The sequence below is a fragment of the Panthera onca genome, chromosome D2 (genome assembly GCF_046562875.1).
Source record: "Panthera onca isolate mPanOnc1 chromosome D2, mPanOnc1 haplotype 2, whole genome shotgun sequence".
NCBI lineage: Eukaryota > Metazoa > Chordata > Mammalia > Carnivora > Felidae > Panthera > Panthera onca.
The window spans coordinates 41457800-41475017 of NC_138349.1; the positions used below are offsets into that span (position 1 = coordinate 41457800).

A 17218-nucleotide genomic window follows, 5' to 3' on the forward strand; every position below is an offset into this window, starting at 1 on the left:
GGAAAAGTCATCGCAGCGAAGGCTCATCAGAGAAGTGTTTGAGCTGGATCTTAAGCAATGAGGATTTAAAACAGGCAAACGCAGGAGTAAGCAACCAAAGCATGTGCACAAAGATGTAAGGTATATGCCAGGGAGGAGGTTCATTTGGAATGAATGGTGAGAATGTTGTATGAAATAGAACCAAAATGTTTTAACTGTTCAAATTCTTAAAAAAAAAAAAAAAAAAAAAAAAAAAAATCAAATTTTGAGTTTGAGCCATTTCTCTCCAATGAGGAATTATTCTTACCAACCAGAGTGGGACTATTCAGGCTGGAAAAAAATGACTTGAAGGTCAGAGGGTACAGAAGTTCTAAGGTGGGAGACCATGCAAAATTCCTCCTTTGCTCTTTAACATTTCTCCACGTCACACCATTTCTATTCCTTTCCAACGTTAAAGTCTGCAATTACATTTGCTTGCAGACTATTTTTATAAAACTACACTAAATAGTTCATAAGAAAACATGCCATCATCATGGCAGCCCGATAAGAGACTATCTCCCACGCTCACGTAACATAGCGCAAGGCTCAGCAAAATTAAGACCTGTCCAAGATTACCCAAACTCTCCATCTTGAGGTCAGGCTAACCTGGATCCATAGGATTCAATAGATCCCACCCTCTCCAGGACCCTGTCAAGGCACACGTGCTTTTAGTTTCTCCCTTTTAATCTGTGCTGACCCCTCAGTCTACTTTTTTTTTTTTTCTCGACAGTCAGGATTCTTTTATTTCCTGCCAACTTTTCCAAAGCACTTTTACTGCTGCTTCACCACTCACTCAATCCTTACTAAGCAGAACTATGCTCCCACACCTGTCCAGGGAACGCTAAGTCTTACATATGTTATACCCAACAAGAATCCCCTTTTTCTTCTGTCCACAAAATGACACTAATGGAATTGGTGTAAGAGCCATGCAAGCAGATGACACAGACCTCACAATGGAAGAGACTGGAGAGGTGACCGGCAGTAAGGGAGAAATTATTCCTTTCCTCCCTCGCTGAAACATTTAAGTGGAAAGCTGATGCCATACCTGACGTGTGTTCTGTCCCGGACTCTTCAATCTGTGATGTACAAACTGGAAAATACCTTGGACGTGTTTTCCCTGCACAACACCTGCTGTGCTGCCCAATCACTAGGGCTCAGCCCCAAATGCTAATCTCAGCTATTTCGCGTAGTTAATGGCAACCTGAGTCTTCTCTCTTCCATTCTCATTGTGCAAATAATGACCTCAGCTCTCAGCTGTGTATCTTTGGCTTCCCAGTCACCAATCTCCACACCTCCAGTCTAACCAGCTTGCTCCCACTACCAGTGTCCCTCCTAAAACCAAGGTCTGGTCACATTACTCTTTCTCACAAACTGTAAGTTCCTACTGCCTTTAAAATGAAGACAATTCCTCCAAATGTTTCAGTTCTGATCCCCAGCTTTTCAGACTTCTCTCATTATATTCTCTCCACACCTACTCTCATGTCAGGCCATTCCACATTCCTTGCCCATGCACACACTTTTAAGCCTCCTTGCTTTTCCCTTACCCGGGAATACCATTCCTTATACCAAGGCTCAAAAAATGCCTCTTCTGCAAAACCCTCATTTCCTGACCAATCCCTCCATGTCCCTTCAGCATGGTTCTTGCCCGTCTACACAACAGTATTTCAATCAGGTTGACCAGACCGTCGTCCCATTTGTTATCTTTCCTTACCCCCAGCTTCCAACATAGGATCGTAGACATATATGCATTCGCGAACTGATTATATGTTAGAAGTCTAAAATTAGAAAAGCATATTTGACGTGTTTCAGTTAAAATGAAGTCCAAAGACATATCAGTGTTTAAGCTGTAAAAGCTAAAAAAATTTTAAACCACAAAACTAGTACAAATCAATGTTCATTTACATGAAGTCAATCGACCTTCTAAGGTACAATACTAAAATAGACATAGTACCTAGACTAATAAGGGCGAACTACCCCCTTTCATTTGGTGTCACCAGGGTATTACAACTGGGCAGAAATTATATGGACTCAAAACTTTGATGTCTGCTTTTGCCACCCAGTCTCTCACTGGAGATCTAACGACCGTGACAGAGCAGAGCGCATGCACCAGGCCAGCGACCCCGTAGGCCGATGGAGCTGCAGTGATCAGGTAAAGACCGACCCCGTCTCGTCCTTTCCTCAGAGCAGGGAAGTCTGAGTGCAGGTGAATGGGGAAAGCATGGAGAAGATGGTTTTCTGGAGTTAAGAGTTGAGCAAGAGAGGGAGTGACCTCATACAGAGGCTGGACGTATACAGTGGGCGACCCTGATACCCACGTAGCAGCCTGCCCAGTTCGGCAAAGAGAAGAGAAGCATGGCAAAGTTGAAAACACACTCAAAACCGAAATCCCCAGTTCGTTTTGAAATAGATCCTTTTAAAATTAAACTTGTTTTTGCCAAGTGGCCGCGATGGCTGCTCTCTTACATGGCTACTGAGAACTAGGTTAAGGGCACTGAAGAAAATTCCTTTTAGATACAGTTCTCCAGAGATTTCAAATACAAGAAAAGCAAGACTAGATAAACCAGAAAAGCAGAGTGGTACTTTAGGCTCTTCACAATCTGTATAAATCCAAATCTAAGAAAGCTGCCCTAGTCCTACTACCCCTTTAATACCAATCCACAGGGAATCTTAAAATTGCCCATAAAAACTTTTTTAGCACAAATTTATATTTCGTTTTCAATGAAAAAACTCTTAATTTCATATTTTTCATACCACTTTTTTCTTTTTTATTTAAAATATTATAACCAATTAACATACTAGGTAACAATGTTTACATTCCAGTGGTGCATGTTTAATGACTAGGGCATGAATGATTAAAAACCACAATAATTATCTCAGCATTCCCTACAAAGTGCCCCATTTTGTTTTGTCTAGAGGAGAGGAGAGGGAATGGAACACAGGGAAGGAACAGGTATGAAGAAGGAATGGCATTATAGGGAGAAAAGCAAATGTCAATTATCATATGTAGGTTTTCAGGTTTTAAACCTGTTGAACAGGATAAACTGTAATGAGAAAATAGATGTCACAGTCCAAGTAGACAGCTAGTTCAGTTTAACTTCATCATTCAGCTAAAAGATTAAGAGCTTCTCAAAAATATACCAAATATCGGGCCTACAAAAGTAATTTATTTCTTCGTAAAATTTACTAAGATTTATTCCTTTTGTAAAATGTAAAGAATGGACTGATATCACGAGCAGGTTTCTACTTATAAAAACAGACAGTAATAATGTCCAACGAACACATCTAACACAATTTTCCAAGATACACAGTGAAAGATTTTACGCATGAGTCTCTCTTACTGATGCAAGGTATATATTTTACATACTTACTGGTATTGTGTCAACATTGGCTATAAAGTATTTAACACACATTTATAATTCACACTCAGTAAAGAGCTTACAGTAAGGGCAATAGCTTACTTGGGAAAGCATAGAAAATTAGTGTGAGGTAGTTCAATAAAAACCTAGTTTAATTTGTAAATTATTGTGAGAATAGAACATTGTGCAAAACTAATCCACAGATTTCTCAAAAGTCTCAGTAACGAAGAGAATCTAAACTAGAAATGGCCAGAAATTGTTACTCTTACTAGACTCTCCTTAAGAGCACTTAACTAAGAGCAGTTAGTTTGAAATTAATTCGGATTTTTGTTTTCCTTGCGAGTTTTCTAATCGTACCCCAAACTATACATTTCTGCTTCAATGCCCTTTACCTCTTCATCTTTCTTGCTATTAAGGAAAAAGTAGTTTCCTCTGATTCAGGAAAAACCTAAGAGAGATCATAGAAACACAATGTACGCTAACACGTAAAGGATATGGAGGCAACATTTAAGAGGGCTGCTAATGACAGAACAGTGGTGTTTGGTTTTTCTACTGGTAAGAGAAGTTTACTGGGGTCATGGGGCTTCATGCATTCACTCTACAGCTAATGTGTGACTAATGAACAACACTCACAAACTACAACAGTATTTTTGAAAATAGACTATGTCTTTACCTCCAAGTGTGGTGCAGGCTTGTGCCTAGGCAACACTGAGTAGTTAAGTCTTCATATGTGTAGCACATACTGGCCGACAGTGTAAACCAAGTCTTATCTGTAACCCTGAAACAGCTTCACGTGCCCTCTTCTGATTTCACTATCAGACACTTACGTCCTCTTCACCTTCATCTTTTTAGACAAAACAGCAGGGTTAACAAGGAACAGAATAATGAAAAGTACAGGCAAGTCTGCTGCTTTGCATACCACCAAGCTTCTCTGTACTGTGAAGGGGGTTGTGTGGTGGCCTCCTCATTTAAAGGCTGGCATTTCTCTTAGTACGTGTGGGGTGAAGCACTGTGCCTTTACCGACCTGGAAGGGTGCATACCAGGAACACCAGCAGCTGAGGGTGTGTGACAAAATGAGAACTGTTCGGCAAGCAGCGTCAAGGAGTTGAGATGCTCTATTCACGTATATTGTAACGAAGCAATCCCAACAACACAATCATTTTACAAATGGTCAGTATACATCAGAGAGTAACAGAGTAGGAAATGAGGAAGAACTAGGAGAAAAGAATTAGTGTCTCTTTCCCGTAAAGGTGAATAATAAAATAATATAAATGTGAATAAACCTTAGTCAAAATAATTTTTTGACGGTAAGATGATGGATATATTAAATATATATGAAGTTGAAAAACCAAAGCTCTAAGAGAAGCAAGGTGGCTTTACGGAAGTACTGCTGGACAGAAATCTTACTTGTAATTTCTCTTAAAACACACACAAATGTTTAAGATGTCTTAAAGGTTCAAAAACGCTGTAAAACAAAAACAATCAGTACTTCTCTAACTTCACAGATTTAAGGGATGAGGGAAAGTTGTATTTAGATATCGCATTTTAAAAACGTAGGGCACACAACATTTAACAAGCAAACTTTGTTTTCAGGATATAGTTTGCCAAGTATTTTAGTCTACATTAATGAATAAGAATTCCTTTTCTCTGAATCAACTGAAACATGCTGGCTGGCAAGGGGGAGCTGGCATTTACAACAGATGATACAGGAAGAACACCTGGTTTTCCTTGCTTAATCAAAATCTGTATCAACAGAGATGGCTTATTAGCAATCAAACATAAAATATGGGGAACTTCTGAAAGCATGTCAGTTGTTAAAGTGCAATAGTGAAATAATCTATCCTAGGGAAAATAAAGCTAATTAACTGCCAAACTAATATAAACTAAGAACACACTCATGCTCAAATTTCTGCTAACATCGTAAATCCAATCCTGTTTCTGCCACTCTAGAGGTGTTACAGTCTCAAAACTCTAATTTGCTTAACAAAATTAATGCACCATGTTGTAGGAGTAGAAAAGGGACTGATAAAAAGGCTGACAACCTCCAGAGGCTAGATATCATGACATAAAACCATCAAAACCAAACTTGCTATTTCAAAGCATATTAAAAAGGCTAATGTATTTTAATCCTGAATATTGCACATTAACAATAACCTAAAATAAGTAACTCAAAAGGCATCTTGCACTAAATACACGAATCACAGGCCAAGCGAACTTTCAGACACTGCATGTTGAGATGCACCAGTTCTTGCTCTTACTGGTCAGTAATTCCCATGGGCTTCCTGCCTAGAACCTTGTCACTGATTTACGTATGCATTTCCCAGTTCATGATATAAAATCCGTCTTGTTCCAAAAATAACAAAAGGTGCCTGGGGCCGTACAGATGATGTATTTCAGAGAAAATGAGACTTCAATGACATTTACTTACGAAAAATTCAGTTGTGGAGAAATAATTCCGCAGATAGAAAATGTAAACAGTTAACATACACTTGTCAGGAGCAGCACCATTCTTACCCTACTCAACATCCACATTGCATGTTTTATTGAAAATCAGGTATAAAAAAAACAAAGACTCAGACTGAATAACCACCACTTATGCCTGCTCTGCTCAATGTGAAGAAACAGTCCTTAGAAAATGATATCCTATATATGGCTGTGTGCTACTATTTTCAGATGAACGGTATATTGCTCATTTGATACATCACCTACAGAAATTGAAGTAGGCTTCGGAACCTCCTGACAGCTAGTATAAATAGATTATGCTACAGGTAGAATCAAATGGCCAGAAACGCCTTGAGAACTGGTGCTCAACTGACTGATATCATGCTAGGAAACCAGAAAGGTCCCAGGTCCAAGGGCCTGAGGCTGCAGGAAAGGGAAAGACCAGACTCTAGACCACAGCTGGGACCTACAGCCTGAGTAGATTAACTCAGTGTATACAAAAACAGGCTCATAGCTAGTAGAAGTGAACCATCTGTTTATTTGCATTGAAATGTATTATTCATGAAGTATCCTCTTGACTTTATGTGATCATAATCTTTGAGCATGCCACAAATTTGCAGAAAATACCATACTCTTTTTACTTGGCTTCTGTTGTGTGGGGTGGGGGGGTGCGGGGAATAGGAGGGTGGTGGTAGACGCCCAGCATCTTCAAAGACATGCTCTGAGTTATTCTGTCATTTAGATGATGGGGCTTTTGCCAAAAAACAATGTAGGATGTAGGATTACCTACCAATTGTTGAAATTAAATTAAGATTGGCAAGTAGCAAATATTGGAGGTTTTTTAACACGTTCATCATTTACAGTAGTTATTCCTGAATACAACTGGCTACAGGTTATTTTCCCTCACTCCTCTGGGGTTATTTCATTGATAAGCACATAACCCTGAAGGATAGCATCATGAACAAAACATTTGAAATAAAATTCTAATAAAAAAAACCTATAAAAATCTTAAATAATTCATGATATAGGCAAGTCACCACATAATAGTTGCTTTGATAAACAAAATCTTACAAATTCAGTAAAAAAAAAAAAAATCAGCAGCATAAGATAAAGCAAATATGCAAAAATTTTAAACCATGATAAAATAATTAGGTTTACATTATACAGTTAATTACAGCAAAAATACAATAGTTTTGTTGCTGTTTTAAAACACAACTTAAGTTTTAAATTACATCACTTGAAATTAAAAAAAATAAACTACTTTACTACAAAATGAATTCTACATTTTTGAAAAATCACTCAAAAATAAGACCACTGAATTGTTTTCAAAGTAGTTCTATCAATGACTAAACGACTCCCCATCCCCCCACCCCCCTGCCAAGGCCCAAGTAGTCATCTACAACAGCCCAGAGGTCCAGCTGATGCTTCCAGACTGCTATCTGTATCTGAGGCCAAAGTCGGATCTGTTGACATTGAAGACACATCATTGACAGACGATGATGACGATGGATGCTGAGAGCCATTGATCACTGCTGCACCTGTGCTATGAGAAACAAAACAGCAAATCAGTTGCAGACAGAGTTGCACACTGAGCTACCTGTACTGTACTGGCTACCTCTAGTAATCAATCATTTTTTTTCTCTTGGCTTTAAAAGGTTTAAAAGTTGTGTGTGTGATAATACATGCAATACTGTCTGTACTGCATTTTTTTTGGACAGAGGTTCCAAAGGGATATGTAACTCAAAAAGTTAAAAACCACTGCCCTAATAAAAATGGCTTATGTTATCTTCTCACTATAAACTCCAAGCAGTATTCTGGCACATCTTGTTTTAAAGAAAAAGCCAAGACAAAGACTAAAATCATTCTCAATGGAAGGGTCCTCAGTTCAACTGTCCCAGTTTAGGTTATAGGACTTGCCAGGGTCACTCAAGAACCCTATTTGGGTAAACTCATGTTCTTGTTATTTTTACTCTAATAAATACTTCATAAATGCTAGCATGGATTTATTAAACAGATAAAGTAGGGGAAGACTGTTTCCTTTACTGAAAGTATAGGTAACAAGCATTTCTTGGATTTTAAAAAGGAACAGGAATACATAACCAATAGTGAAATCCTTTCAAGGGGGCTGGGTTAGGAAAGGGGAAGGAATGTCACTTGGGGGGTGGGAAATATGTTAACGGTGATTCACATTCTTAGGTAAGTACTTCTGAACTATGGGATTACTAAATAAGGGCCATTCCAAACTTGAGCCTATTAAATAATGCAAGTTATACAAACGTTCTTAAGAACTCATTTATGGAATAAAAGCAGTGGTTTCCAAATCGAGCAGTAAGAATTTCTAGGGCTGAGTTTTCAGGCACTCAAAGAATGCTAAAACAAAGCAGGTTGAAAACCACTACTCCAGAACCCAGCATCTCAGTGCTTGAAATCATCCTACCATTCTAATGATGAACCATAAAACACTTTAGAATACAAAAGGTCCTCTGAGAGCTTGTCTTCAAATCTAACAATGAAATAGCCAGGGGAGTGGGGATAGGCAAATCTTTAGGGTGTTGGGCTGGACTGGTCCATTAGGTTCCTAGCCAGAGTGAACGGAAGACATTATATTTTAAATTCAATCCATAGGACACTACAGAATGCACCTGTTCTGACTGAAGAGTACACAGTACCACAGCTAGCTTCAAAGACTTGTACCGAAATATTCAAATCATAAAAGGGTTCCACCAAATATACATTTTATGCCTCTGTTTTGTAACCCAAACTTCATTTTTATCCAAACTGCTTAATTTGATAAAAATTAACTTTTATTTTCTAATTAAAAAAATTTTTTTTAAGTAATCTCTACACCCAACGTGGAGCTTAAATTTACAACCCTGAGATCAAGAATCGTTATGTTCTACCGACTGAGCCAGCCAGGTGCCCCCAAAATTAACTTTTAAATGCATTAAATAGTTAACTTTAAGTGTTGTTTTTTTTTTTTTTAATTTTTTAATGTTTGTTTTATTTTTGAGAGACAGAGAGCACAAGCAGGGGAGGGGCAGAGAGACAGGGAGACACAGAATCTGAAGCAGACTCCAGGTTCTGAGCTGTTAGCACAGAGCCCGATGCAGGGCTCGAACTCACAAACCGTGAGATCATGACCTGAGCCGAAGTCCGGCACCTACAACTGAGCCACACCCAGGCAACCCTAAATAGTTAACTTTTAAATCTGAAAATCAAATACCTAAGAAAAGTACTTTTTTTCCCCTGAACTTTAAAGCAATCTAGTAAATTCTCAAATATCTGAATTGGCAATAATAGGGAAAATCCTTCATTTTAGGTAGCTGAGTCATTTCCCCCTAAGGTGAGTCTCTACACCCTCAAAGGCATGCAAACTTAGCCAAACCAAAATAAAGATAGGAAAAGTGGGAAAAATAATATATTTAATTTCCAAAATTCAAGGTGAAATGATATTGTGATTATCTGATAGTTTAATCTGTCAAAGACTTTCTTCTCTTTTTCCATATAATCAAGAACTGAATATTTTTATAATGGGTTGAGTTATTAACACTCTTCTCCCTAAGCTATACCTGAGAATCCAGAAAATGTCTAGAAACCTGCAGTCCTGTCCTTACCACTGACTTATTTTATAACCATAGTCAAGTGCTGTTTAAGATCCAGTTTCTTTAAATAAGTTAAAAACAGATAAAACTGCTCTATCTCATGAACTTAAGTTTACTAAAGTATCTGACACTTCCGATGTACCACTCACTAGGAGAGCATTCTGAAATATAAGTCTCCCACATAATGGATTTTTCAAATCCCACTCAAAGCTCCATCATGAACTAAATTTAGTTATAACTACTACTGTACATCAATACAAAGCTAATTAACTCAGCTATTAAAGCATTTATAATATAGCTTTTGTTACAACTAAATTGTAGGTAAAAGCTGTCAAAATCATTTTATGTATTTTTTTAAATTTTTTTTTTTTACATTTATTTATTTTTGAGAGACAGAGAGAGACAGCGTGAGCAGGGGAGGGGCAGAGAGAGACAGACACAGAATCAGAAGCAGGCTCCAGGCTCCGAGCTGTCAGCACAGAGCCCGATGCGGGGCTTGAACCCACGAACCGTGAGATCATGACCTGAGCTGAAGTCAGAAGCTCAACCGACTGAGCCACCCAGGTGCCCCCATTTTCTATTTTCAACAGGATCTATATTATAATTTGTAAGACTGTATTCCTGATCAAGGATTTAAAAAATAAAAAATTTCAAAAACTCACAAATATAACCAAAAGTGCTACAGAAAGCCACAGAAACTAAACAAATATATGTTTATAGTATAACAAAATGGGCATTTGAAACTATAGTTAAAAATCTTACTCATATAATATTTTTATTTTTATTTTTTTTAGAACGTAGAAGAGTTTTAAAAGGATGGTTAAAATGGCATAGTCTTACTCAAATTCAAGACCTATCTCTTAAAACACTACTCAGCCTTCAAGGTTCAGGTCAAATTTCATCTCTTTCATAAAGCTGTTCTAACTTCTGTAGCCAAAAGTCTCTGCTGCCAGCTAAAGGCCACATGGGATGCTAGAAAAACCATGCCATTTGAAGTTACTGATGAACATGGCTGTAAGTATTAGCTTTTCTACATAATACATTTGTAATTTTATGTTCATTTAATTCTTCTGAACTTTAGTTTCCTCATCTGTAAAATGTGCATAATATTCCCTTCAGTGAGGTCTCAGGGGTTGAATGAAATAAAGTACATAAACCACCAGTGCCTGTCATGTAGTTTGTACTGAATATATACATGTTACCTGTCATTTAACTTTTTCCCTCAATGCTTTATGCTTTTGTAAGTGCTAACATTAAATATAGCTTGTGATAAAAGAAAATGTTTAACTCCTGCCAACCAGTTTTCTTTTTAGATGGAACACTTCCTAATGGCAGTTTTAATGTTATTGCCTTGGTTCAACAAATCAATACCAAAATGAGAAAGATGGTAACTTAATGAGAAAGACGTACTAAATCTTTCAATGAAGGCTTAGTTTATTTATCCAAAGTAAAGACTATTAAAATCCTGGTAAGTATATTGAATTATGAAAAATTTCTTCTTTAAAGAGAACAATGCCAATACAAAATGGTTTTAAATTTCCGTTTTTCAATAGAATGTCAGTATTATAGAAAAAGATGTGTATTTTATGGAGTCAGTTACCGATATATTAGCATGATGTATTAGGACAACAGTGTACCTACCAGTGGTTTCACCCAAACTACACTCCCTATACTTAAACTTAAAAAATAGTAACAGTGATAAATATGGGAAACAATACGTGATTCATGCAACTGAAGATTACAACACAAGAAGTAACCCTAACCTTATAACCTTAACCAAGCTTATATAGTAACCAACCTAAAGGAGAGGGCTGCCCCCGTATAACTCCATTCTTGGTTCTCTCCTCCAAGTCCATAACTTCTTTGTATATCAACTCTGAAAAAGAGGAACAAAAACAAACTTTTCAAAGTCTGAGAGCCAACCTCACAGGTATCTGTTTTAAGTTGAACATTTTTACACACATTAAAGACTTCTAATAGTGTCCTTTCAATGGTAAAGTGTCCCTAAGTGTCAGTCTAAGATTCAAAGGTGTTTGTAACAATACCCTGATCCTGAACAATGGACTATACTGAAAGAACAAAATCTCTGGTATAACTAATGTTCCTAAACTTGGATTAAGGATAGAGCTGGGGTTAGAAGCCTTATCTTTTTTACTCCACCAGAACTCTGTACTATACCATATCATTCTACACATGCTCAGTTCTGTCTCAGTGAGAGCTTAAATCACATTTGTTTCATTCATGTCTTATTTCCTGGTTGTGGCACAGTAACCTAGTACATTGCAGGTGCTTATCCAGATATCTGTTAAAAGACTTAAGTACAGAAGTGTATGGAAGCCTCTTTAATCGGGATGGAATATACATTTTTTTAATATGAAATTGTCAAATTGGTTTCCATACAACACCCAGTGTTCATCCCAAAAGGTGCCCTCCTCGATACTCATCACCCACCCTCCCCTCCCTCCCACCCCCCATCTACCCTCAGTTTGTTCTCAGTTTTTAAGAGACACTGATGCTTTGGCTCTCTCCCTCTCTAACCTTTTTTTTTTTTTTTTCTTCCCCTCCCCCACGGACTTCTGTTAAAAAAAAAAAAGCAGGTAGCTACACTTCAACTCCTTAGGATTTGAAGCATAACATGCTATCACAGTCAAGATTTTCCCATGGGAACCTCATTTTTTAACTGGACTTCTGGACAGTGGATGGACTGTGTGAGCACTGTTCCAACTGAAGAGAGATGCCAAATGCTGCCTTGAGGTCCTATGTGCCTCCTGCCCTGCGTTCTTCTAAGTGATCCTGAGGTCAAGTGTGATGCACCATAAGGGTAAGAATATCTACTTCAGAAGAGCCTTCTAGTCAATGCTACAATCACCATTATGCATCACCATATTTGAGTCAGGAATCCTTTGAGAACTGCATAAGCACAACAAACCCTCTTCTGAGGAAAATGTACAAGTAGAGAATGTTGCCCAGAATTTCAAGGAGTCTGAATTTCCTTCAACTGATAAGGAATCTCTGATTATAAGGTAAATTGAGTGGATATGTTGAAATGAACAAGCGCTAGAGACACCTAACTTTCCTTGCTATATTAATCTTTTTGGGCTTCGAAGGAGAAAAATAGGATAGAGGAAGGAATGAAAGATGCTTTTCTTTAAAGAAAAAAAGGGGAGAAGAACCAAAGCTACTTAGGAGTACTAAGTAGGCAACGCAACATGTTAAGTTAATGGCTCTGCCAACAGACTTTTCTTTCTGTTGTAATGCTAAACCTCTTAAGCAGATCTTTAAAAAGGCAGTTTGCAGGGCACCCAGGTGGCTCAGTCGGTTAAGCATTCAACTTGGCTTTGGTTCATGTCATGATCTCGTATGGGATCATGGGATCTCCCAATTGGGAGATCGGACCCATGTTGGGCTCTGCACTGGGCATGGAGCCTGCTTGGGATTCTCTCTGACTCTCTCTCTCTCTCTTTCTCTGCCCCTCCCCTGTCCAAACACTCACCCTCTTTAAAAAAAAGAAAAAAGAAAAAAGAAAAAAGAAAAAAAGGCATTTTGTGGTTAATTACTGAGCTACACTTAGACTAGGAGAAAAAGATACAGAATAAATTCCAGATACATCTTTACACACAAACAAAAATACAGTTGACTCTTGAACAACATGGGTTTGAAATGCATGGGTCCACTTATACGTGGACTTTTTTCAACAAATATATGCACAGTACTGTAAATTTTCTCTTATGATTTTAATAACATTTTTTTTTCTCTAGCATACTTTATTGTAAGAATACAGTATATAATACATATAACATTAAAATCTGTGCTAACCAACCATGTTATTGGTAAAGCTTCCAGAAAACAGCAGGTTATTAGCAGCTGTTTTAGGGGAGTCAAAAGTTTTATGTGAATTTTCAAGTGCGTGAGTCAGCACCCTAACCCCTGCATTGCTGGAAGGGTCAACTATACTGTGTTACACTGATTTTAAGATGCACTTTTATCAGTTTATTATCTTGGAAATGGGGCTGCATCTTACAATCAATGGTGCCGTGCCCCTGGCAGTGTTTTCTTAGTGGTATACAGCGGTGTGTTTTACAACTGGTGGCCTATTAAGGTTATAAGAAATACATAAATGCCTATTCTAAATGTAATGGTATATAAAAATATCAGGCAAGATATTTTAGTACACACTTTGATCCACAATTACATCCTTGTACATTACTTATTACATATACAGATATACTAGGTTCTACTCAATTCTATCACTCTGGTGGGCTCTAGAGGGTCTGTGTGTTTCCCTAAAGTCAACTCAGAGAAGACTAATCTCTGGTTATTCCTAAAAAGAAAGAATCAAATTCATTCTTCCCGAACAGGTTTATAGACAGATCACTTGTTTAAGTTTGTATCTCCTCACTACCTTTAGCCCTGCAACCATTTTGGTACTTAGCTCTTAATAAGATGTCCCCTGTCTCCATTTTAAGATAAGGTAAAGAAGGGACCAAGTGACCTGCCCAAAGTCATGCGGCTATAAAAGTCATCAAATTACTAAATGACAACAATGCAAATGGAAGTGAACAGGATCTAAAAATTATCTGGCTCCAGTGTTCCAGGGAATCTTTTAATGAAAGAAACACTTTAACATTTCTGTGACAATCAATGTATTATTAATGTTTCCCCACATACACAAAGTAAAACTACCATATTAGAGTTGCAAAGATTAAAAATTAACTCGGTTGGGGAGGGTGGGGGTAAAACAGACATTCTACACAATGCTGATGGAAGTATAAACTGCTGTAAGTTCTATGGAAAGTAATTTGGGAATATCCTTTGGCCTGACAAATCTCCTTATAGGATTTTTCTTACAGGCCCGTTCTCACGTGTGCACAACAACACTGCAGAGCTGTCTGTAACAACAACAGCCTGGACACAAAGCTCTTCAAGAGGGAGTTAAATACAGAAATTGTGACACAGTCGTACAGCAGAATGCTAACAGCTTTTAAGCCAAATGAGCCAGATATGTGGAACGAGACAGAAGAATCTTGAAGATAAATGATTATATCAACAAAGCAAATGTGAACAGTATACGACCATTTGTGATTAAAACAGGGTGGGAGAGAAAGAGAGGGAGATGGCAAACACAAGTCTGTGTATCTGTACACTATGGAAGAACATACAAATTTCAGAAAGCACTGATGTGTCTCTCTGGGGTAGGAAACACGAGAGATTCAGATTAAGTCAGGGATGGAGGAGACTTAATTTCTACCTCTGTAAAAACATTAATAATCCTCTTACCAAATATCAGTTATGAATAACAAGTATCTTTAATTTTCCTAACATGATTAAATCAACATAAAGATTCAGATGCTCTTTCAGCTTCATCTCTAAGAACTTGGCGAATGTTACCTTTCCACTCTTCTATTGTATGTTCCCTTTCATCTAATTGCTTGTCAGGTATCTTGGGTGGTGGCTGAAAAACACAAGGGCAGTAATAATTGAGTTGCTTTACTGGGAGTACATAAATTCTTTATAATTATTTGAAGTATTAGAGGCTTTCAAAAATACATCATCAGACCAACCTTCTTATGTAGAGAAACTAATTTTGGACAACAAAATGACAAAAAAAAAAAAAAAAAAAAAAAAGATGTTGAACTGTCTTTTTCTCTTCCTCCAGTTTTTGAAATTGTCACATTTTATTTAGATTACAGAATTGTGCTATGCTTTGGACACAATAATTTGTTTTGCAATTAGTTACAACGTTTTCCCAAAGTGTTCAACATTCTAGCTCATTATGTAAAAGGCAAGGCAAAAAGGTAAGAAACAGTGAGATGTAGCTTTATTTTGTGTCAGGGGTGCTTGGAGATGCTCATTAATTTAAGATACCATTCATGCAAAAACAGAAAAATACCATCATCATTTATCTATACTTTTATTTAAATTTAAAAAGTCTCCTCCAAACCTAACTCTAATTCAGTATATTCTTCAAACATTAAGAAAAGAACTTACAGCTTCTGCTTCAGAAGGATCATACCAGACATTGATATATGGATGCTGGAGGGCTTCATCTACAGAGATCCTTTTAGATGCATCAATTACCAGCATTTTGGATAACAAGTCCCTTGCCTGACTGGCTGTAAAAATAATGATGTTAATGTACATGTATCTCATAAAAGTTTTTAAATTACCATAAACTTCGGAAACTTGACATTATCATTTATCAAAAAGTATATGTTTTAAAAAGAACAGATTTTACTATAAAATCTGGTCATACATATGGTCAAAAAAAAAAATTTACAAAAAAAAGTAACTAAAGTCTTTCACTTTGTTCCATTACCCAGAGAGGACGCTGGGTTATATCCCGTAAGAACATAAACACACAAACACACACACACACACACACACACACATACTCAAAATGGGATTAAATATATGTATTTATAAAAAGTACCTTTAAGTTTGTTGTGTTCCGAGTCAGCTGGGAAAAGTACATCGGGGAAGAGTTTCTCAAAGCTATATCCAGCATATTTAGGTCTGTTTTCAACGTAAGTCCTTACTGTTGGTTGTAGTTTCTTCATGAATTCAGGGCATGGTGTTCCAAGCTGTTCAATAACTTTATTCCACTGATCAATATCTAATATCAAGTAGCTAAGAAAAATACTCTGTATCTAATGTTCAACACATTAGTCATATCTATATTAAAATGACAAGAAAATGGCATTTAAAAAACCCTAAGAAAGAATGTGGCAGTTATATATCTTCTGTCTTATAGCCAGTTTGTAAAAGGCAATGACTGTAGACAGACAGAAAGGATCAATAAACAAGCTTTGTTAACCTTACTTTGTCTGTGTGTGTGTGTGTGTGTGTGTGTGTCTAATACTGATTTTACCCTAACAATGGAAGCTTAAACCTACAAATTCTATATACAAATGATAGGTGACTGAAGAAATAATGACAATTACTACTCACAGGGAATCTGAATTTAAACTGTGCACAATTCTAGAATACAAAATCTGTCTTTTCTTGCAGCTGATCAGAAAATGTGAAGGATAAGAAATATTTCTTATAATCTGTCCTACATTTTTTAGTTTTCTACACTGACAGAAAATAACCTGTAGCAATAAAAAAATGATGGGTCTAACAAAAGTGGCATTTTATTTTGCCACTCTTTGTTTACCTTACATTAATGAAAATGTTTTTAAAGCTCTGAAACTTAAGAAAATGAGTCTGTTTTGGTAAGTTGTGAGGTTAGGATTCCTTGGTCTTTTTCCTCCTAGTCTTTATACTCCAAGTCTTCTCTACACACTAACTCAACTTTTCTTACTGTAACCCAGTGAGTATGGCTTTTTCCACCCCCCCTCCTACAACAACTCTAAGTGTCACTAGCTGATAAACACGTAACAGATCACTGTTAATATGAATACTAAAAGTGGTCAGATGAACAAAAAGAATGAACCCAAATCTACTCATCACCATATAAAACTATTACTGCTAAAATTCTCTGATGAAAATATCAGTATGTTATGTTGAATAATGAGACAGCAACCAAAAAACACAAAACACACAGACCATTAACAAAAGAGGAGGTGGTTGGGGGTAAAAAAACCAAAGGATGAACAGAAGCAACAGACATTTCTAAAATTCATATTAAGTCCTAAGGTACTTCTAAGACTCACTCAAGTGTACAATTATTAGAAATTTTAATGCAAGCCATGATTTTTGATTTAGGTTAAATAAATCAACTCAAAGCCAGCAAGTAATTGTGGATAATTAACTTGAGCAGTTGTCAGAATTAACATACAAAACAATAAATGAGGGAA

General features: G+C 37.0%; 1 protein-coding gene across 8 annotated transcripts in view; it reads right to left on the minus strand.

Annotated features, from left to right (window-relative positions):
* Positions 1-2752: 2752 nt before the first annotated feature.
* MAPK8 (mitogen-activated protein kinase 8) overlaps positions 2753-17218 on the minus strand; it is a 101633-nt gene continuing 87167 nt past the window's right edge. For 7 of the 8 annotated variants that reach the window (XM_078434508.2, XM_078434506.2, XM_078434504.1 and 4 more), the window contains 5 exons: positions 15850-16032; positions 15408-15532; positions 14808-14871; positions 11218-11295; positions 2753-7355 (listed from right to left, as the gene is read on the minus strand). In XM_078434508.2, coding sequence (XP_078290634.1) covers positions 7210-7355; positions 11218-11295; positions 14808-14871; positions 15408-15532; positions 15850-16032 — 596 coding nt within the window. In that variant the 3' untranslated portion in view covers positions 2753-7209. Of the gene's footprint in view, positions 7361-11217; positions 11296-14807; positions 14872-15407; positions 15533-15849; positions 16033-17218 lie in introns of all 8 variants that reach the window. The other variant, XM_078434509.1, reaches the window with a different exon arrangement.